Source organism: Buceros rhinoceros, unplaced genomic scaffold (genome assembly GCF_000710305.1).
Source record: "Buceros rhinoceros silvestris isolate BGI_N320 unplaced genomic scaffold, ASM71030v1 scaffold161, whole genome shotgun sequence".
In the NCBI taxonomy this organism is placed as follows: Eukaryota; Metazoa; Chordata; class Aves; order Bucerotiformes; family Bucerotidae; genus Buceros; species Buceros rhinoceros.
Window position 1 is genome coordinate 623 of NW_010393453.1, and position 21,867 is coordinate 22,489.

The following is a 21,867-nucleotide window of genomic DNA, read 5'->3' on the forward strand; positions in this document are numbered from 1 at the left end:
CATCATGGCCACCAGCAGGTGGACTGGCTTGCTGAGTTTAAAGAAAGTATCTCAACTAGACCTGGATTGGAAGCAGAAGGGTCAATTATTTTTGTCTCAGTGGGCCCACGATACCTCAGGCCATCAAGGTAGAGATGCAACATACACATGGGCTCGTGGCCGAGGCAGACGCGTGTTACAGTGTTCACAGTCAAGTCATCTGTGAATGTTGGTCAAGTCATCTCTCCTTATCTTAACCCATGTGGCTTCACTTTTACCTTTCCTCTCCTCCTGCCCCCCTCCGGGGGTAGGAAGGAGTGAGCGAGAGGCCGCACGGTGCTCAGTTGCTGGCTGGGTTTAAACCACGACAGCATGTGAAGAAAGTTTAAAGTTAACAAAAAAGAAGTAAGTGTCAGCAGCAGTACCTGATTCAGTTTGGGCAAGTCCTTTGTGTTTTTTGCTTTGGATTTATTCTCTTGGCTCCACATTCTCAGGTAATTTCGATTCTCTTGTGAGCTCTTCTTGCCTATTGTCAACAAATCACCCAGAGATGCAGGAGAAGACCATGAAGAAACCTTAAATTAATACTTTTTTTTTTTCCATTTTTAAAAGGAGTATCTTTACAAGACAGGAAGGATGTAATTCAGATGGAGACACCATGCATACCTTTGTCTGTTTTCAGACTCACTGTCACAAACCCATCATCTACTCCTTGTTTGTTCCTGCTGTCTAGGCCAACAACTAGGAAGTGGAGGGGTGGGGGGGAGAGAGATCAGTGTGGTTTGAGATACATACATACTTTTCACGTGTACAGTGCGAAATAAAGAACATGGTTACAGTGCAAAAACGCAGAGTAAAAAGGATAGGACTAAATGATTTTTGCTTATTCTTACATCTGCTAACAAATTCCATATAATTAACAGACACTAAGACAAGGACTATCTGAGATTTCGCTTGTGTAGTACAATGATTAGTCTGTGTTATCAAGACACAAACAGCTTCTACCAATTGTGTACCAATATATGTTTGGTGATTATATTAGTGCATCTTCTTTGGTATATCAAGACTTAAAAACGCCATCTCTAGTCTATTAATTGTTACCCGTACTTTTAACCAACCACCCCTTCCCCTGTAATCTGAAGGGTGGGTAATATTTTCCTTGAACCAGAGAGAAACTAAACACCTAATACCTCAAGAAAGGGAATGCCCTTTAGACAAGAGTAGACCCACGTGCTCATCAGGGCACAAAAAGATTTCAAACTGCTGAACGACATTTTGACGTATATTTTGACTTCTGTTTTTAGAATATTTTAAGTTCTGATCCGGATACATCTTGAAAGCCAATACATTTTTTCCCATTCTCCATCAAGACATATGTGCTGCAATTATAGTAAAATTAATCCTGTGGCAACACACTAATGACGTTATGCTGAGAGTACTCCTTCAATGCGCAGTCCAGGGGAGTTCTTTGGTGCGCACACGCCTGCACCTCTAAGGATATCAAAATACCTACAAAGACCACATACTGCTTTTCACAGAGAACACTTCACTTACAAAGTTCATCACATAAAAAAGCAGCTGCCTAAAAAGACATGTTGTTTGAGATGCATTACCTCATCTTCTCATGCCCGAGACAAAAGACGCCTACCGTGTGTACACTCTGGTGTGATGTCTTCAAAGAAGTACTGAGTAGCTTCAAAAGCAGAGTCTGGCTCCTCTTGCTCAGGGGATGGATCTAAACAATATAATAAAATTCTTCCATTAAAATTTCCACCCTTTAATTAAAAGCTAGAATGTATTTCCACGGATACACTGGTAATATCAGTTTCTAGAAGTAAAAGTGTGAGGATGTGATGGCTTAGGAACCATCTCTTTTCAGCTCACAGAAGCCGCATTCTTAAAAATGGATCTCTTTCTGTTATAGTTCAACAAAATTGTATTTTCTTCTCTTTAAATTAGTGACTAACTCAAGCCAACCTGCAGCAAAGCCAGCTGGGAGCAACCAGGGACACATGTTCAAAGAACATGGGATTGAATGCCTTCTCAAAGCTTTCAGGTATCTTTACCAGAGGATGTAACTGTGCACAAGAATGAAACTACCTGAAGAGCTACAACACATTTAAATTGCAGATTCAGTAAGAACAGCAATAGGTTCTCTATGGCACTCGTGTCAAGCCAGAGAGGATATGGTTCCATGACATCATTTTCTTCAGTGGCAAAACCGGTTTGAGATGTTTCCATCCCCTCTCCACCCTGAACTGCCTTCCTCACTTATCTGAGCCCAACCATTTGTACAGCTCCCTGGAAAACACCTCTTTGAAACCACCCGGAGCTTCTCTCTGCCAACAGTTCTGTCAGCCCAGAGTGGAAACCAAGAAGAAAGTCTTGGGACAGAAACGAGTAGCCGGGGCATGCAGGAACATTTTAAGCTAGCTTTACTGTTAAATAAAGTGCATTATGGAAAGCTGGGCTGAAGATCCCTTTATTTGCTATACATGGGGGAAGATGCTGACCCAGCTATACAGACAAGAGACACAGAAATCTGTGGTGGGAGCAATACAGGGCTGCATGGGTGCTTTCAGACTTCCCAAATCCGTGTTTGGCCATGGTAGAAACTCTCGTATTTTACTACTGCATAAACAGCTATAATAATTTCCACAAATTAATTTTTAATTGGGGAAACTAGTCATAAACAACTCTGCTCCAAATTTCTGTTCTCAACAAGACAACAGCTATTTTTACACCACTTACCAGGCAAAACATGCATTCTGTACAGCAGCTTCAGCTTCTCGGTAAGATCTCCATGGCACGCTGCACCTAACCAGCATGATAAATGGTACGTTAATATTCAGCATACAATTATTGTTGCTACACGACTCCATTTTAGAAGATGCTACATTCGCTCTGGAAAGCGCTGTACTCCCTTTACAGTCTGTGATCATAAGGCAGTCACTTGACTTCTAAGATCAGATTGTCTGCAGTAGAAACAGCAAGAGAACACAGACCACCTTGCCATGAATTACAGTCTGTACTTCAACCTTCTTTGTTGAAGGTCCTTCATTAAATGTCTATTTTGTAACACCTAAAAAAAAAAATCTGTGATCATCACACATTACCACTCAGAGGCCTCCAGCTGGAAGTTAATAAGGCCTTTTTGTGTCAGCTTCAAACTTTTCGATCTGAGGATCCAATAATAATATCACATGATTCAGAAAATGAGATATTTACTAAAAAAAGAGAGAGAAATCCAAGTAAACAGCATTTATCACAGCTCAGCCACAGGTTAAACTGACGTCCAGGCAATACCTTCTAGTGATTTACCCACCCCAACCCCTATTCCTTTCTGGTCCACACTACAATTAGCTGTATGAAATCCAAGGGGTCTATTGCAGTCCTTCCTTCCAATTAATTAAACAGATATTAGTTAGTTTTGAAGTACTGATAACCAATAATCAGACTTCTTCATAAATCTTACTTGTTATGACATGTAATTCATAAACAAATTAATTAATCTTCGTTAATTAGGTCATGCAGAGTTTTATTTTACCTTATAGGCTACCGTGTCAACTTACCTCTGCTACGCAAACTACAAAGCTAGGTTTGGCAAACGCTAACAATCCCAGTCTAACGTAAAGCTTATGACTACAACAAAAACAGGTGTCAGGCCAAAGAGTTGAGTACATCTACAACAGCTATTTTGCTTTCAACTCAGTCTTTTTTAAGGGCAAAACCTCCTTATGTTCCCGTCTGGTGTACCACGCTGTGCAGGTAACGCTTACTGTTCTGGTGAAACTACGACTTGGGTTATGTCTCCAGGTACCACATGAAGTGCCCCACTGCCAAAGCCCACGTGAAATAACCAAGGCATGGAACAGGCTGCGGTTCTGTGTCCTCCAGCACCAGCTAGTGATGCATTCACCAAAGCAGGATTCAGTGCACAGGATAGCTGGTGACACCTGTAGGCTGGTTCCTCTCCCTGTCCCCAGGTGCGGAGAACTGAAAAAGCTCAGGTGCTGCTGCTTTTTGTCTGAAATGTCTGAGTGTGTGCTTCCTAATGCCAGGCCCTTTTTCCCCTCAAAATGTACATGAATGAAGAGAATACAAGGGGGAAAAGTCTGTTCACCAAAGATGTCATCTGGACTTTCTCAGAGACAACCCTCTGGGTTTTCCCTGGGAGTGGTCAGGAAGTTTTACAAAGGGAAGGACAGCCTATGGCAATTCGCAGGAACTACCTGACTGCAGGGAGCTGCAGTGGGCTACCCAAGATCTGAGGACTGCATTAAAAAATAACAATAAAAAAAATAGGCTACATTCATAAAGACAACAGAAGACCTCTGGGAGATGTGCCCCTATTATTGGGAGTTAGGGAGACCTTTGTATGAGTGGCTGTCTCAGCTCAGGCCACTGTTTTGACTTGCACGCTTCGGCACAGGGATAATTTCATAGCAGAGCCCAGAAAATTCAGTGGTCTCCTGCACGGCCCCTGCATCTCTGAACAACAAAGCAAAGCAGATGACCCTGCTGCGGGCCTGTGAACAGCACTGGGGAGGTGGCGAGATGATTCTTCACCCCAACCAGAAATACTTCCTTCCTGGCACTCTGGAGTCACAGGTCTTAAAGCCTTCATCAAGCCTTGTTTTTTTGCAGTGTGAGTTTCGGAAGATACATTGCTAATTTTTACCCAAAAGTTTAAAATTTACTTTCAGTGAGAGAAGAAACAGTCCTTGGAAAGGAGCGTGACTACACCCTTTGACTCTTTTCTGCTTGAAACAGCCACAGTGAAGCTGTCACTGCACCCTGCAACCAGTGTCCTCACGCATGCCTGCTCTTGTCCCTCTCTCTCAGGACTTCACCTCCACACCCCCTTTCACGGTATGACTAGGAACAACCGTCACTGAGCCCCCTTTTTGACTGTTCCCCTTCTGCCAACAACGTGCAGGTACCAAGACTCTTCTGGGCATAATGTCGTACGTGCAGTTTTCCCCATCTTCTTTGAGGCCATTTTCAAAGTAATTAAACAAGTTAGAACTTCATTCTGTTAATAAAAAACTTAGCAGCAACATGAAAGTCTTGTGTTCAAGAGAGGCAGCTGAAACCAAGTGGGGAGGTGTAGAGTGTTTCTACAGCCTTTAGCTTCCTGAAAGGATTGGAGGAGTGATGAGGTTAACATCCTGCTTTCTGAACATCCTCCTGCAACCTGTGCTTGGAGAAAAACTGGGTTTGGGGGGTGGGGGTTGCGGAATACACTCAGGTACTTCTTGGGACAGTTTTCATAGTGCTGACTTTTGCATGAGGCTGTGGCAAGCACTGCAGTCACTGGAGAGGTGGAACAGCTGCATACTCTGACACGGGAGTATTGCAAAAACATGATGGGAAGCAGGGGGCCACTTTGAGTCTATGTGGAAATCTCTCTAGTTTATTTGGATCCTGAGTCAACAACTGATATGCTATAATCCAGTGTGGTACGGGGTGCAAGTAAGCTTCTGCACGAGTTAATACCCCAAACAGCTCATAGCCAAGGCTGACAACCCTTCCTGAGCAGCTCAACTCCAACAGCAAACCGATCAAGATTGCCCCTTTATTTGAACTTGCAGTGACACAACACAGAGTAAACGTCTAGAAGAATACACCAGGTTGTTCACCTTTGCTGAGCTGGGGCCCTAGAGGCACCTGAAGTAGGAGGTTCTTGAGCTATTTGCTGCAGGGGATATGAAAAGGCAGCGGTGATTCAAAGTTGCAATTACAGCACTCTCACATCCCAAGGATTTTGTGCTGACAGAAGAAAGGGCCGTCAGCCCATGCTGGGTCACAGAGCACCCCTTTTTACCTCCTCTTCACGAAGCTCCTAGGAGACAGCGGCATCAAAGAGAGGCTTCAAGGGAACAAATCCTTATGGCTACATTTAATGAGGCCACTGGAAGAGAGAGCTGTGAAACAGAAATGCTTCAGGGGCCAGGACTGCTTCAGCCATCAACAAGCACCCTCTGATACGAGCCATGCCTAGGAAGTTCTTCAACAGGCCACTTCCTCTAGGAAAGCTAGACTTGAGTAACCAGGACCAGAGTCCAACACCGCTGTTGGACACAGTAAGAAAAGAGGGCACAGTGCCCACAGGTCACCTCCAGAATGGCCATCTTCTGACCATGCTTTCTCGGACAGCCACAAGGAAAAGGCAACGCAGTCCTCCATTGAGCAGACGTGTCTTGTTCCAACAGAAAATCTTTCTCATTTAGGAGATTTTTCTAGCCAAGGCCTGTTGGATTGGGGAAGCAAACTGAAGCACTGATGTTTGTGGAATTTTTGAAAGTCCTGGAGCATGGTAAAATATCCTCAAACAAATCCCATCTTGTTTTTGTTGACTGTGTTGACCTTGCTACTGTTCACGCGCTTCTTAAACAAAAAGGGTGTGGGGGGGTGTGTGTCTTTTGTTAAAAAAGAAAAGTTTTCAAGCTGTGCCACACTGGGATAAGTTTCTGAAAAAATGTGGTTTTGCAGAATGAGCAGTTTTGATTGTTTAGCCCATTGAAGATTTTAGTTCAGTCATGTTGGCTTATAGCCACATTTGTGCATCTTACAGTCATTTCTGCTCACCACGCTCAACACTGTTCCTTCCTCTTATTACTCATTATTGGTTCTAAAAAATGCTGTCTCAACCAGTAAGAGGTTGACTGTTACTAACCCCGTAAGCAACAAGAGCAGTTAATCCATGGGTCACATCTCAAAAGGTCATTAAGTGTTAACTGGCAAACAGTCCCTCAAATACAACTCAGAACAGCACCGTGGGAAGCACTGGTTTTTTGGGTGGTGTGAAGGGGAGGTGTGCAGTCACTTGTCTTGTCACACAGCTATTTTGCACCTGTGAGAGAAGAGGTGTTACCATTGCTGTACGGAGGTTTTAATGCCAGACTCCATTTGGAGCCTTAATACTTTAAAATACTGTTACAAGGAGTTGTGGAAAGCCAGACTGGGAAACCTTCTCTCCCTCAAAAAAGATCAAAATGTAAAAGCTGAAGGTAAGGTCAGGTTGCCATGAAGGAACAGATGATATAGAAGGTGAGGTGCTGGTCACTTACAGGGAATAATTCCTACTGCATTCAAAAAAGGGGTAGCCTTCTTTGCTTCTTCACGTTAGTCCTGGGGCTTGCACGTTCCCTTTGCTGCAATACTAACTTTCTTGAAATCTTGTTTCTTCAAGACCTGCATGGGCTGTAACCTCCATTAATGACATTCAGCCTCACTACGTGACCTGCAGCTCCACTTTCTCCTTTTCAGGTCTCTTTTCAGACTCTCTCTCTTAGACTGCAGTCTTGGTTATTGATTTGAGAAGTAATGCAAGCAATACCCCTTACTGTATATACTGTGAGGTGTGATAACTTCCCCTTACACAGGGACATACGTATGTGGAATGTCAGCAGACTTTTAAAGAGAAGCACTTCTATTCAGGGGCAAAATACTCCAACATCCTCACTCCATCCTTCCCCTGCCCCTTAAATGCGCACATAAATTTCTCAAAAGCCTTCTTCCTGAACAATCCAGGAAGCAAATGCTGCCTCTCTCCCCTTTCCAGAGCTGGTAGCCCTGACTAAAAATATGAATTCCCAACTTTCAGGGAAAGTTTAAGGAGCAGATAACAAAATGCACTGTCATTGAGAGAGCAATGCTACAGAAGAACTTACAGAAGGAAATACTTTGATTAGAAGTAAGCACACCATTAAGCACACAAGCTGCAGGACATTTTTGTATGGAGAATTAGTGGTCAGACCTTAATGGATGTGCAGTTCACTTGTGGTTCTTTTCCCAGTGTGCTACACCACCAGCTAATGTAGATGCACCTACAGAAACCAGCCTAAACTCCAGTGGGAACCACTGCCACAGCCATGCTAAAGTGAACTGAACGACAGCATGAAAAGCTCTAAGAACAAAGGTGACTTATGCAAATTGGCACACATCAAACTCATTATCCAATAGCTAATGTAACATCAGTGTTTCTGAAGGACTGGGTCCCCTTTAGAAACAAACTCTTTTGATCAGATTATCTCGAGAGTGCTGTGAATTGTCCTTACTTAGCCCAGAGACGAATTCACGGAAGTTGATGAGCAAGTCCCCATTTTCATCGAGAAGCCTGAATAAGCGTGCAGCTAATACATCTGAATGAGTGCCACATGCCCAAGGAAAGAGGAGAGCAAACATCCCCTTGAACTGCTCGAAGTCAATCCGGTACTGCTCCAGATAAGGCAGGCTGGGATCATGACGGTCAATAGCATTGCTGTTTCCTCCCCAGTAGCAGCTAGTCAGATGTTCTGCCTGAACAAAAGGGAAATGTTGTGAGATCACCTCTGTAAACAACTCATTGCTATAAAGGTTTTTAAAAAAAAAAAAATCGCCCTTCCACTTCTGCAAGATGTTTCTCCTCTAACCAGAACAAAAAGACATTCTCCTACTAAAAAAAAAAAAAAAAAAAAAAAAAAAAAAAAGATAAATCTCTTTCTGCCTCCCAGGCAGATGAAACATGAAACACCGGTTTTGAACAGAGCAGTAAGCAGCTGTGACTTGCATATATACATGGGCTTGTTGTGCTTAGCCACCCTCTTCAACCTCACAACACACTCAAGTCAGAAAGGGGACTCTCATGAGTTTCAGAAAATAGCTGTTTATTTGAATTTTTTGTTGTTGTTGTTAAACTCTATAGTCTCAAAAATACTGTATGAAGACTTGCTTTTTCAGTGTTACTGCAGTGAAAAGTGAAAAGTTCTGGAGCTGGTTTTGGTGGAATCTAATTCAAAACGATCCAGCAGCTTAGAGAAAGAGACCCTAGCACTGCCCGGTGATCACCACCATGGGGTGGACTGTCTGACTCAGTCTCACTGATTCCATGGAAGACTGAAAGAAGGCACTGTAGGGTTTGGACAATTTTAATACCTGACATTACAGATGGGAAATTGAAAGGAAATAAATTCTTCATGGTATACCAAAAAAATCAAAGAAAGTACCTTGTTTTAAGGCACTGTGCATGAAGGTGAAGCTAAAGCATTTTAACTGGTCACCTTTAAATTTGTGGATCTAATGATATTGTTGTACGGTCCACTTAGAAAGACACATCACTTTGTGACACTATATTTCCATGTAATACAGAATTCATTAAAACATTAACAATGGCAGAAGTCAGCTGTTGTGATATGGAAGTTTAAACTGTCTAATAGAATAAAAGTACTTCTGAGCTCAGTCCTGAAACTTGAGTCAGGTAAAGGGACATATGTAAGTTTCTAAAGACTGATCAAAAGCCTCTATCAATTCACTTTTTCATTAGAATAGTTTTCATCAGTATATTCCTTTTTTTCATGGACAAATCATTTAGTTTATTACTTATTTCCTGAAAACTGCTTGGGGATTTTTTTGTGTATTCAATAACACAGCAGCTAATTCAAGTTTGTGTTAAGACAGTAACTAACTCACAGACTCAGCCCGGTCTTTAGAAAAGACACGGTCCTCTATCAAAAATGAGCATTTGGATTGCCTGCAGGCATGTGATCTTATTTTCGATTAGCTTTACCTTGAAAAGAGCATAGAGTTCCTCCAGTTCATCGATAGTAAAAGAAGTCTCTGTCACAATAGTTCGTACCTTTTGAAACAGAACATTAACAGTTACGGATTTGAAACCCACGTCCCACTGAAAAGCTAATTTAAATTCCAGAAACAGACTGACCCTGATCTTTGCAAAGAACATTATTTCAGTACTTACCACATTGCGCTTTGTAGTATCTTCAAGGGTTTGGATAACTTTCAGCCTTTGTTTGAATCTCATTTGTTCAATTAAATCTGCTCGGATACTTCCAAATTTCTTAAAAGAGAAAAAGTACAGGACACTCTGTGTATTAAAATTCGGAATACTTAGCTTGCCTTTAATGTATTTGAGAAATTAATTTAATTATGATATACCACAAATGGTATATTTAAAGACCTGATGTTAAGGCATTTTTCTAAAATAAAAGCTACAAAGACTTTAGGAATATATGCCTAGAGTTTCTTTTTCCCAATAATTTATTTTCATTTAATTTGAAAGGTGTTTGTTAAGTTACAAATCCTCACATTTCAAACCATAATCTCAGCAGTTAGAATTTCTTGCTTGGCATATCTCTGAATAGATTGTTTCATAACTCCTTCTCCAGGGTTTTATTTCAGATTGTCCTGGAATATCTCTGAAGTGCCACAGAGAGGGAAGAGATCTGGACTAGCTGGATCTCTAACAGCTGAGACAGTACAGCAGTCCTTACATTCATGAGGATCTGAAACAAGCATCAGGAATGCGACTTCTGTTAGGAAGAAGATTCTCTAAAGTGCCCAAGTCTTATTTTCAGAAGTTTTTTTTCACAATGCACATAACAGTCTCAAGGAACTCCTGCATATGCTACAGAAGCATCCTAGGGGAAAACCTATTAGGAACAATACTCCATGTCTTCTTCTGTGGAGGAATGCCTAATCCCTTTTGTGAACTTTCAGTAGAAGTTTTTTGCCATCAAGAAAACACTTGTAACATGCTTAGAAAAGCGTGGATGACCAGCAGGAACAATGACGCCAGACGTAAGTAAGGCACAAGTGAAACTCACAGAGGGTGGCAAGACATGCTTTCATACAGGAGGGGTTTCTATTTCCAGTGCAAGTGCATCTACATAAGCAGGTAATCATTTACTTGCACATTCCTGCGTGATCCAAGTAACACTAAAGCTGAGTTTATCTGTAGAGCTGTGCACCTTTATACCTTGGGAACAAAAAGAAGTTTCGTGTACTTGGTGCATTTTGCCAATAAAGAATTCTTTTGAAAAAGTGGAATCTAGGTTAACGTCCATGAATATCGATCACCACAGAGGTCTCAAAACCTTGCAAAGAGAGGTCTTACGGCTCGGAGGCCACATCTATTCCAGGAATCAGCGTAGAATACTCTGAGGACTACCTACTTCCCTGTTACATAGATACCGTGTTATTAATGCGAGGAGGTTTTAGGGACATAGGAAGTGCCTCTGAAACAGCTGTCATATTGCTAAGTATGAACCTACATTTTGAACTAAAAATAATAATTTACCCTGCATGTCAATGGATGGGAAAGTGGAAATGAAGGTGAAAAACTCTTTAAAGTTATTATTTAATTTTTATAAAAAATTAGTATGTCAGTGTAATCTTCAGGGGCATTTTAACTGATGGCATATTTTTCAAATTTAAGGACAATTGAACTGGTTTGAAAATTTTAGGTTTTTGCAGGCTTTGTCCTGTGCTTTACAGACATTAGTTATTAACAGCTCCTCTCACTGGAAATTTTTTTGGCTTTGTGATAATACAGAAGCCAGTAGTGGCCCATGGTCATAATCAGCACTTGCTGAAAAAAAGAAAGGTAAAAAGAAACGAAGTTCCACTGATAATAGAAAGGTTTTCTAACATCATATAGATTTCACTAATATTTCAGTTTGGAAAATCATGAAAAAGCTTAAATTAGAATTAACCTTTTTTGAATTACCAACTCAGCTTTTTGTCTGTGAATCACTTTTTGGTCGTTTGCCTGTTCTCGTTTGATGCTGCGGGCTTCTACACAAAACAGCTCCAATGAAAAGTTTGGGTTAAAAGTAAAAAAAAAAAAAAAAACTAACCCCTCTCCCCTACCACATTTCAGACTGAGATGAGTCTGTATTTCTTCTACGTTCTTCCAGTTCCAAGCAAAGCCAAAACCTAGAGCATCAAATTTCTCTGTAAAGCGTTACTAGTGTGAGTTGGCAAGTTCCTGTTAAGAAATCCCCCTACCACATTTCAGACTGAGATGAGTCTGTATTTCTTCTACGTTCTTCCAGTTCCAAGCAAAGCCAAAACCTAGAGCATCAAATTTCTCTGTAAAGCGTTACTAGTGTGAGTTGGCAAGTTCCTGTTAAGAAATCCCGTCCTACCTCATAGGAGGACCTGATCAGCCTGAAGATATCCACCTCAGGATAAGGCTCTACATCATCACTGAGCAGCGAGTGAAGATGAGGAATGGGTGGAAGAGTGCTGTCCTTATTAGTTACGCTGTCCAAATATCTGGTGGGGGAAAAAAAAAAAAGATACATGAGAAACTCAAGGTTTATTTGTACCCCCTCCCTTCTGAGGGTTAACAGAGTAAGATTATTAAATGTAAAAATGATCAAGCCACTCTACTAATGAACTACATGATTTTTGACATTAGTAACTTGACAAATCCTAACACTGCTTTTCCTCAAGGAGAGCTAAGGTAACCCTGTAATTCACTATCCTTACCGAGAAATACCTCAGACACAGCTAGTCACAGACAAGTGGCTCACTGAACCGGTTTGTTGTTTCTGGCTGTTTAAATATGCTAAGGGAATTAGAGCACCAAGGGAACAAGGGTGGGTGTGCTTCAGTCTACGTGGCCTCTCTTCCTACTACTGCCCAGCCTTGCTGCAAGAGGCTTTAAGAACTTGTTCCTCCCACTGGTGTGTAGCTGCTGTAGATCCTCTGTCTTCTACCTTGCAGCTGTAGAACACTTAAGCCCCAGTGCTTGCTGAGGATCTAACTTCAGAGAGAACGCAGCCACAGTCATCTTTAATCCCAAAGAAATGAAAACCAGACGTCAGTAAGGCTATACTAATGAAACTTATCAGGAAAAACGTTTCCAAAGTTTCATCAGCATCGTGGACTAAACACTACTACCAACCAGGAGGAGATTGGAGGTTACACTTGGCAGTGTTAGTTTGTATTAAATGACTTAATCCAGTCTATAAGCCTCCTGTTTCACCGAAATCTCTTAATTCAAGAGCCTACCACTCTTCTGAATTCTGTTCAGTCCATTCCCAAAATAATTTCTCTTGAGACCAAGGCTTTGTCTTAGCAGCATTTACAAAGGTAGCAAGCAAAAGATCAAGTAACAAAAACCATGTAATCAACTAATAATCAACCAAAATAAGTTTCTATAACCAGGTTTGGGAAGTTTATTTGAATGTCTTGAAACTTACACTTCGTGGGTCACTGAACATTATTTTAAGATTAATATAAAGAGTACTTTATATGGGTGAAAAGGGACTATAAACGCGTAAAAGTTTTACATATATATTGTACCATTTTAAATTGAGTGTTTTAACACAGAAGAACACAAATCAGAAAAGTAAGCAAAAAGAAAAATGAAATTAAGAGACTTCATTTTCTGTAATAAATACCTTCCCAAGACCGTCATGGCTTCTCCATCATCTTTACAGTTAAGCAGCTTGTCTACATTAGCATCGAGGACAGCAAGTGCTAATTGAAATATCACCTTTATTCCTTCACAGAAGAAACAATCCACAACCACCACTGCACTTTCAAATGGCATTACACTGAGGAAAAGAGTGAGGAACCAGGACAGGGAAATGGTGGATATTACACCCAAGTCCTGCATGCAGTCATAGAGCTGTGGAACATAGTCACGAGCCAACTCTTCAAAGACACCCTGATCCACCAGTGCTCCTGTTGAAAATAAATAAAGAGGGGTGTCCATTAATTCGAGAGTAAATGACCTCATAACTATTTAGGGGAGAAAATGATACACAAACATATTTTATATGTATAAATACAAAACCTAAGAATATTCTACGTGTGGCTTGCCGGCATTCTCTCACTTCCAGACAAATAACAGATTCTATTCCACTACTGAGCTGTACATACAAATTGCACTGTAATACTTTTTTTTTAAATTATACACTTCGTAAGAGCTATCAAAGCGTCAGTTTGGTCTCACACCTGCAGGAGTTATGGCTTAGTACTTACTAACTTAGTACTTACTCAAGTACTTAGTACTTACCAGTACTAATTAGAACAGGACTTCTCGGCATCACCTGTTGGAGGAGGCCAGAGCGACTGTCTCTGAGCATCTAGATTTACTCCAAGAGAACTCTGTGTTATACATATCTGTGCCATAATATCACGGTCTTAAACATTCCAGGAAGGGTCATTTCTAAGGCTGAATGAGTATCTCAAGCATTTGTGAGCCACCCTGAAGACAGTTGCCATGACAAACTGAAGAGTCATTCACTTCCACACACACGGAAACTCATCTGACAACAACAGCTTTTCGATACTTGTGCCTTGTCAAATCAGAGGTAAACAGGCGCAGAGACTTCTACTCAAACGGACAAAGCTCCTGCTTCCACCATACCTTAATTACATAACTGCATCATCTCAAATTCAAATTTTAGCCTCCCATCTCTTTTTTATTTCCTTTGTTTAAGCTCACTTTAGAATGCTATCTAATCCTAAGGAAATGAAAAACCATTAGCTATCGCAGCACGTTTAGGGAATTGCTTCTATGCCCCTGAGCAAGCTGTCTCGCCATTAGCATCCACAGCTGTATCTATGCCACACACAGCCCTACACATATGCTTCTTTCGATACAAATAACACCAATAATTTTGTGAATTTTTGTACCACCATTTTAGAAAATTTCCCCACAACTTACCAACAACTCTTGTGTTGTAGTAGTCGGGCAGCATACGTTCACACAGAGCCACCAGCAGCCAGAAAGCTTCCTCCTCTTTTGCATAAAGGAGGAGTACTGAAGTGACAATATTCATGGCCTAAAAGAAAAATAGAAATTGCTAGACCCATTTATTCAATACCTAGCACAGTAACTGGGCAGATAAGTGGTTACTACGGTTAGGGAATCAGCTACATCTCCCCCTGCACACCCCAAACGGTTCAAGTATTTCCCTGTAAAACAAGCAGGCAGGATTTTCCCAGTGCTCAAAGGAAGGTTTAAGAAAGCCTCAAATAAACCAAAACAATGGTGAGGTTTTGGGTGGGGGTTTTTAAACAAAAAGAGAAATTAAGATTTCTTTTCATAATCAGGAGCCCACTCAGGTCTGCAAGCATCCAGTTACACTGCTACGGATACTCTCCCAAGAGGTGCTCTTGGGGAGCCTGGATATGACGCAGGTTAACTGCCTCCTCCAGCACCAGTGACAGCCGCTGCTGTAGCAACGCCTGCAGATACAGCCGGCACTCCCCACGCTTTCTGCTCCTGTGAACAGGTCAAGCCGCAGCATCTGTGATGTGAGGCAAACACCTGCAATAGTGTCAGTCATGAACAAGCACAAACCCCTCTTGCTGTTGCCCGACACTCAGTGTCTGACTGCGTACACAACAGGTTTTTAGGGTCTGTTTCACTCGATTTCAGGTATCCCATCATTGTTCAATGATGTGTGAATGGTCTGCTTACAGCCTTTGACTAGACTCTGTTACACTGCAGAAATCAAGTCTTTCAGTACTATCTGCTTCTCAGTTTGCCTCCTTAAGGAATTAGCTGCTCGCTTCAGATCCTGTAACATTTTAAGACTCCAGCTTGATCACTACCTGTCTGGAACACCAACTAAGGTTTCAGTTGAAACTCAAAACATCGTTACAACTCTGCCCAAGTCTATGCTATTCCTTTTTATCTTGTCTACTGTGTACGTAATACTTCAGTGTCTGAATCCGCACTGTGAGTCAGCAATCTGTAAGCCGTGGATCAAGTCCCCAGGCTGTTAACGATTACTGTGACAGCTTTAGGAATCAGAACCACAGTATCTTTCTACTGTTCCTCTGTTCCACCCCCTTCACAAAAAGTTACTGCAGCTATTACTTAGTATTATATTTGTTATTAAATAATTTATGAGATGGTATTTGTTAGAATTGCTTGCACTTTCTCTCACTTGTGTTGTACCTAGCAGTTTTAACATTAATCAGACTTCTCAACACTCATGAATTCAAGTTTCCTGTTTGCAAAAACAGGTAGGAAGGCAAGGAAAGAGCCCAAGTAATAAGTCAAAGTTACGTAGCAAGAAAGAATGATTTGGGACCAGAAACTGAAGTGACCTGAACTGCAGGCATAAAAACTCCATGACCATGCACTGGTCAGCATTAACTACCAACACATGGTCATGATGTGCAGTGATAAGGTATCTTCCAGGGTGCCTTATTTTTTGTGCGTTTTGTTTTTAGTTTTGTTTTGAATGACAGAATAGCATCACTAGAAAAAAGTAGAGAAGGTTCTGAAGGGTTACTACAGCTAATACATTCATTAAACAGGTAAAAATTTAAAGCTGAACAATTAAAGTTTGGATTGTTTTTTTTTTTCTGATTAAAAGAACCTTTCCTCAGGGTCCCTTTGTCATTTTCTGCAGATGTTCTCTTCAGGACAGCACTGTTGTTATCTTCTGTCTAGACTCTAGATTTCTGGGCAGAATATATGCTTACAGAAAACTATGAACATCTCTCAGCATGTGCTGCTAATACTTCTGTTAGAGTAGGTCCTTGTGCCTTCTGCCCTCAGCGTTACTGTAGTTCTGCGGCACTGAGGCTCTACCTCACAGCACTGTATGTCTATCAGTGCACTTTACACAGCCAAATACCCGTGCACATGGCGTAAGAAATGGGAGTGCAAAGAAAGAACTGGAATTCCAGAAATTGAAAGAGTGCCAAGGTACTTCAATTACCTGACAATATCCTATGTTTGGATTTCTAAAAGCATAAGCTGTCAAGACTCTCCTTAGAGCAGCAATACCCATCTCATTCTGGAACGCAGGGTGTTCTGGAAGAGAGCGGTGCAGATCCCTCTCTATCTCTTCTGTAGCAAGATTATACTTCCCCATCGACTTCTCCACTAGGTCCTCATAATAGCCAGGATGAGTGGCCATTTCATTAATGGCTCCTGGGAGTGGGAGAAGAGTATTAAAACCAAAAGAAAAAGCATGGGTTAGCATATACAGTATCCCAACGTGATGATCATCTGCTACCCTTTTTGTCACCAAAAAGCAAATATATTATTTTTGTAAAGGTGATTTTAAAAAAAGGATTTGCTGAGCTATCACCTCTTCTTGTCTTCTGCTCTAGAGGCATTTTATAATGAGGTTAAAAATAACAAAAAAAAAAGAAAAGAGAAGAAAAAAAGAAGATAAAGCCTCTTTCTCTTTCAGCCAGAAGGAAACAGGAGGCATGGAGAACAAACCAGCTGTGCGGTCACATGGTACCACATGCTCTCTCTTACCAGCTGACTGTGGGTTTGATTTTCCTAAATAACTCAAGATACGCCTCTGAGAAAGCTTCTTGCCCTGAGGAGCAAGTAAATTAATGCTTGGTTGCAGAAAGTATAATATCTCAGCCAAAAGCATGAGACAGGAACTCCAGAGGTCTGCTCCTGCTTCTGAAAATGACTCTGTCACCTGGGCAGAGCACTTAGCCTGTCTTGGAGACAGCATCACACACACACAGAACTGCTATGAGATTTCACTGCTGACTTTAAAGCTTCTCTGGAAATAAAAATCTCAGCAGCAAAGGAAATCAAGTGTCAGCAGCACAAAGTAATGCATATGGAAAATACTAATTATCCATACACCATGAAAATTGGTCCAAACTAGCTGTTAGTCAGACACAGGACACATCTGTGCGTTCCTGTGTATATCTTCTGAAAACATGTTTAATGCCCAGGAGCAAAGAGAAGATGTACAAGATTAAGCATAATTAAGGACAAAATAGAAAACAAAGCAGAAAGCATCATTAGGTCATTACGTGAAGTCCATGGTATGCTCGTATCCTAAACGGTGTAGGTAGTTGTGACAGCTATCATGGGGAGGGGCAGAGCTAGGAAAAGCATACAAGTAACGGAAAGGTTATGAAGAAAGCCTCAGGTATGGACTAATTTCCACACAACTAGTAATAACACAAATAAAATTCTTCAACTTTGAAAAAAAGCCTAAGGAGATGCAGACCTAGAGAATCCTATATGGTACAGAAGATGGACAGAAATATTTTCTCACCATTTTTCACATACTGGGGCTACCTAATAAAATAGTAAAGTGACTTTTTTTTATTATTAAAAAAATTAGAAAGATAGCGGTTCCATGCAACGTGCTTAAACTTTGGAATTCCCTGCAACAACTTGCTGTGAAGGCCAAAAGCATAATTGGATTCAGAAATGCTTAAACAAATGGGAAGTAGGCCTGCTGGTGGTTGTTGAACGTCTGGAAGCCCCTGTGCTGCTGGCTTCTGCTAATGGTGTGTGTTCCGGTTTTTTATAACCTTCCCTAATTATTTGAGCGTGTCTGAGAAAGGGTATTTACTGGTCTAAACAGAACTCTTGTCTAAACCAGCCTGGTGTCTCCTAACGATCACAGACTTACTTGCTCCAGATTACTTTTAGATGATTATTATCTGCACCTTTAAACATCTTTGAAATCCTTTCTTCCCTCATGCTTTTGTTTATACCCCGCAGGCACGTTCAAATGAACACCTACCTGAAAAGAGTAGCCAGAGTTCCCCTCTCATGCTTTCTGGAATGCCCTTCAGCACGAGGTCTCTGGTTTTCTCTGTGCGATACATACACACTCCTTGGCCATACTCAGCAAAGTGAATCTTCCAGGCCTGTTCCTTCAAAAACTCTTTAGCCTAAAAGCAAAGACAGGGAGGCATAAGGGTGCAGCTTCTCTAACTCTCTGCCCCACTGAAACACAGGCTTTTTAGCAGTCCTCACTTTCCCAGTGAGCAAGAAATAACTTGGCTACAGGCCAATTCTCTTCCTAGTGGGCTGCCTGCTCCTATTTCTTAGTTTCTATCCCTGTAGCCCTTGCTGCTACAGGAATATTGCTGAAGCGGTTGTACTTCAGGGCAGGCATACAACTTGTCTTACAGCCAACTTTGTTTTTCCCAGGTAGTAAAGTTGTCTGTACTGGTAAAACAACAGCAAGTTCAATGTTTTATTTCTGTGAAAAACACCGCCTCTTAACTGTCTGTGGCAGGATGGAACTCTTCTGTGTCAGAAACATGAATTTTAAAGAAAACATGGTTTAACAACTTTTTCAGTCAGGTACAGCACGCCAAGGTGTATTTTACCAGCTTGGGGTTGAACTCCTCAGGTGACCTCCGGCGATACATGGTCATTAAAGCTTGAGTTGCTGTTGGAATGCCATTGTCATTGAGATTGAACTGTCGCTCTCCCTCCGACTCAGAGCTGAGGCTTTTATGAGGGCTGGCAGAAATTAAACTACTTGATCTTGTAAACACCTGTAGAAAGCAGTCACAAGCAATACAGACATGGGACTGAGCCAGAGTCTGGACTTTTTACTTCATTTTACTTCAAAATTTATACATGCTAACAGCTAATAAAAACCTGAGCAAATTAAATCACCCAGCGACATTCATAGGCTGAATATATGACAGCAGAAATTAAACCAGGATAGAATAATGAAACTATTTCCAGTTTCTCAATAACTCCTGCTCTCTCTGCTCTGAAAAGTCATCAAATCCTCTAATAAGAAGTGCCAAACTAGTGTTAATTTCAAGTAGCCCTGGGCAATTAAACCAGCTCCCTTGGTCTCCTGGCAACATCACAGGACTGTTGACTCCCCAGGTGGCTCCTTGACTGTCCAGAACGTAAGATTTCTATATAACATGTATTTATATGTGTGTGTGTGTATAGGCAGATATAAAAGTGAGTGTATGCATAAATGTTTATACAGACATACATAAAATACATTGCTTCCCTCACTTAAAAAATGTTCTACAGAAAAGTCAAACAAATTCTGATTTGCAAGAAAAATATTTTGAAGAAAAAGGGGTTTCTGACTTCTCAAACAGCTTTGAAAATTTATCACGTAAGATCTCATACAACAGTTCACACTAAACACCTGAAACTGAAATGCAGTCATGCATGTCTATGCATGTAGTCATCTTACTAAATATAATAATAATGCTTGCAATTATTAATCTGTGTTTATAATTCAGTAGGTAGAATACATAGATCCATTTAAGGCAAAAGGCAAGGCAAAGTTTCAGCGTTACACATACATGCATGTGTCCTCTGGTATACAACTGCACAAAACCACACTAATTAACATCTCACCATGCACAAAGCAAGTAAAAACATGACTATTAGGGTTTACGTGGCAAACAGAATGGGGCTACTCAGCGCAATGCTAAGGTATGGCTTAGTACGGACTTGGAATGGGAGATCTACCCACATAAAACCAAAATGAAACACGACAAAACTCCTTCCTGCTTTGAGATCTGAACTGCTGAACTTTGCTGGGTTTAACAGATTTGACAAGGTTGTGATATGGAGCGTCTAAACTTAAACCTAGGAATTCCACAAAAGCCTTGATAGTCAAAGTCCCTCAGAAAAGTTTATCCAATCACGTAATTTTAGAACTGTTCGCGTTACACAGGTAAATAGCAGAGGTGGTTCAGAATAGGGCCATCTGATGTACAGCACAGGGTTTAGGGTTTTTTTTTCTTAGTTCAAATGTTCCACAGTTCGCCAGCGGTGCATATACAAACTTGCCCAGCTCAGAAATTGTCTTGTGAAGAATCAAACGATGAGATTTAGCAGCTAAAGTCCTGAATAAAGAGAGTTTTGTATCAACTGATAATTTCTTCAAATTATTCAAGTTCCTCAGTTACATTCTAACTTGGACGAGTTGATAGAGAGTAAACGGTATTATCCAATTAAACAGTTGGCTAACCAGGACGCCTTCTAACAAGATCCACTGCAATTCCAGAACGTGGCAGCACGTAGAGGTAGGGTAGAGTAGCTCCTCTACAGCAATGGTGACTTCTCAGAGGTCTGACATGAAAAAAATAGGTACCCTATCCATATAATTTTAACTGCTCAGCTTAAAGAAGCTAAAGGCATTAACACAAAAGAAGCAACATTTCTGTGTTCAAAGGTTTAGCTTTACAAAACAAAGTTTTTTCCTGGCTTCTCTCTCCCCACACCAGTTAAAATCTCCTTCTTCTAGTAAAAGACTCATGTTCCTCCACATACCTCATCATCTGAGCTGATATAGCTTCCAGAAATATTTTTTTCCAAGTATATTTTTGAAGTGGTTTGTTGTAGAAAGTCTGAGATCCTCTGTACGAGAAAGTCTCTGTCTTTCAAGTTGGCAAAGAGGAACGTCATTCTGTTTTTTGTGCTGATTGATAACGGGCTGGGCAACACGCTGGAGCTGTCTGCCTTTTCCACTATTGTCACCTAGGAAGAAACAGAAGCTACAGCTTAAGATCTTTAATTACTCAGGTTGCTTGGTCTAAGAAACCATCTTTGTACAATAAACCCACGACCCTTTGTCCCTTATATCGAATCATTATGGACATCCCTCTGGGGGAAAACAGTATTTGGGTACAAGGACTTAAAAGTCGGAAAGGCTGTCATTCCTCAAATCACTGGCTTCAGTACATTCTCCAGCAAAACTCCTTTGCACTGCTTAGTTTATTGTCCTCAGGTTTTATTTAAAAGAAACAGTAAACCAAAAGTTCTCCTGTGGGATGCAGAACTATGAGATTTTTTGGTAGGACCTCCGAATCCCTCTCCTGCTCCCCAATACCACTCCATGCTGAATCAACAGAGACTTTTGCTTACCTTTTCATTGACAGTGTGAATGAGCCCTTTTTGGGATAACACTCCTATTACATTATAGTTGCATACTGTGATAACAACTGTATTTTCACAGTACCCAGAAACCTGCAGCAAAGGGAAACTAACCCCATGTCTTTCCTTTCAAAGGAAAACATCCAGCCCTGTGAGGTGGAGGTCTCTGTCTGGCCTTCAGTTGTTAGTGAAGTGGTCACTGATCTCACTGAACTCCAACCTGCGAACAGTACTCACACCATAATTACCCAGTACAGGGCACTAGTTCCCTGAGCTTTGGTAAAGCACGTGAACACAAAGAGATCTCAGGGATAAATCATACACTGCGGATGAATTATGCAACAGCAGCGTGTTCTGAACATTACCAATCATTAGCCTGAAAAACAAATAAATCAATCAACCCAGTCTGTGCAGTTCATACACTGAACAAAATAAAAGTCACAACTGTAAATACTTCTAACCACTGCTTTTATGATTTTAAACCA

The 21,867-nt window shown here is 41.1% G+C and overlaps 1 protein-coding gene across 1 annotated transcript in view; it reads right to left on the bottom strand.

The window, feature by feature from the left end:
- Positions 1-404: 404 nt before the first annotated feature.
- The window catches only part of TBC1D9 (TBC1 domain family, member 9 (with GRAM domain)), a gene marked incomplete at its 3' end in the record, with an annotated part of 34,807 nt that continues 13,344 nt past the window's right edge, over positions 405-21,867 (bottom strand). The window contains exons 6-19 of the mRNA XM_010144840.1: positions 20,780-20,986; positions 18,850-19,020; positions 18,255-18,405; positions 16,458-16,672; positions 14,444-14,561; positions 13,170-13,455; positions 11,907-12,036; positions 9,719-9,817; positions 9,530-9,598; positions 8,043-8,283; positions 2,731-2,796; positions 1,628-1,714; positions 646-720; positions 405-505 (exon numbers count right to left, since the gene is read on the bottom strand). Of these exons, the coding sequence (XP_010143142.1) occupies positions 405-505; positions 646-720; positions 1,628-1,714; positions 2,731-2,796; positions 8,043-8,283; positions 9,530-9,598; positions 9,719-9,817; positions 11,907-12,036; positions 13,170-13,455; positions 14,444-14,561; positions 16,458-16,672; positions 18,255-18,405; positions 18,850-19,020; positions 20,780-20,986 (2,016 nt within the window). The remainder of the gene's footprint in view (positions 506-645; positions 721-1,627; positions 1,715-2,730; positions 2,797-8,042; positions 8,284-9,529; positions 9,599-9,718; positions 9,818-11,906; positions 12,037-13,169; positions 13,456-14,443; positions 14,562-16,457; positions 16,673-18,254; positions 18,406-18,849; positions 19,021-20,779; positions 20,987-21,867) is intronic.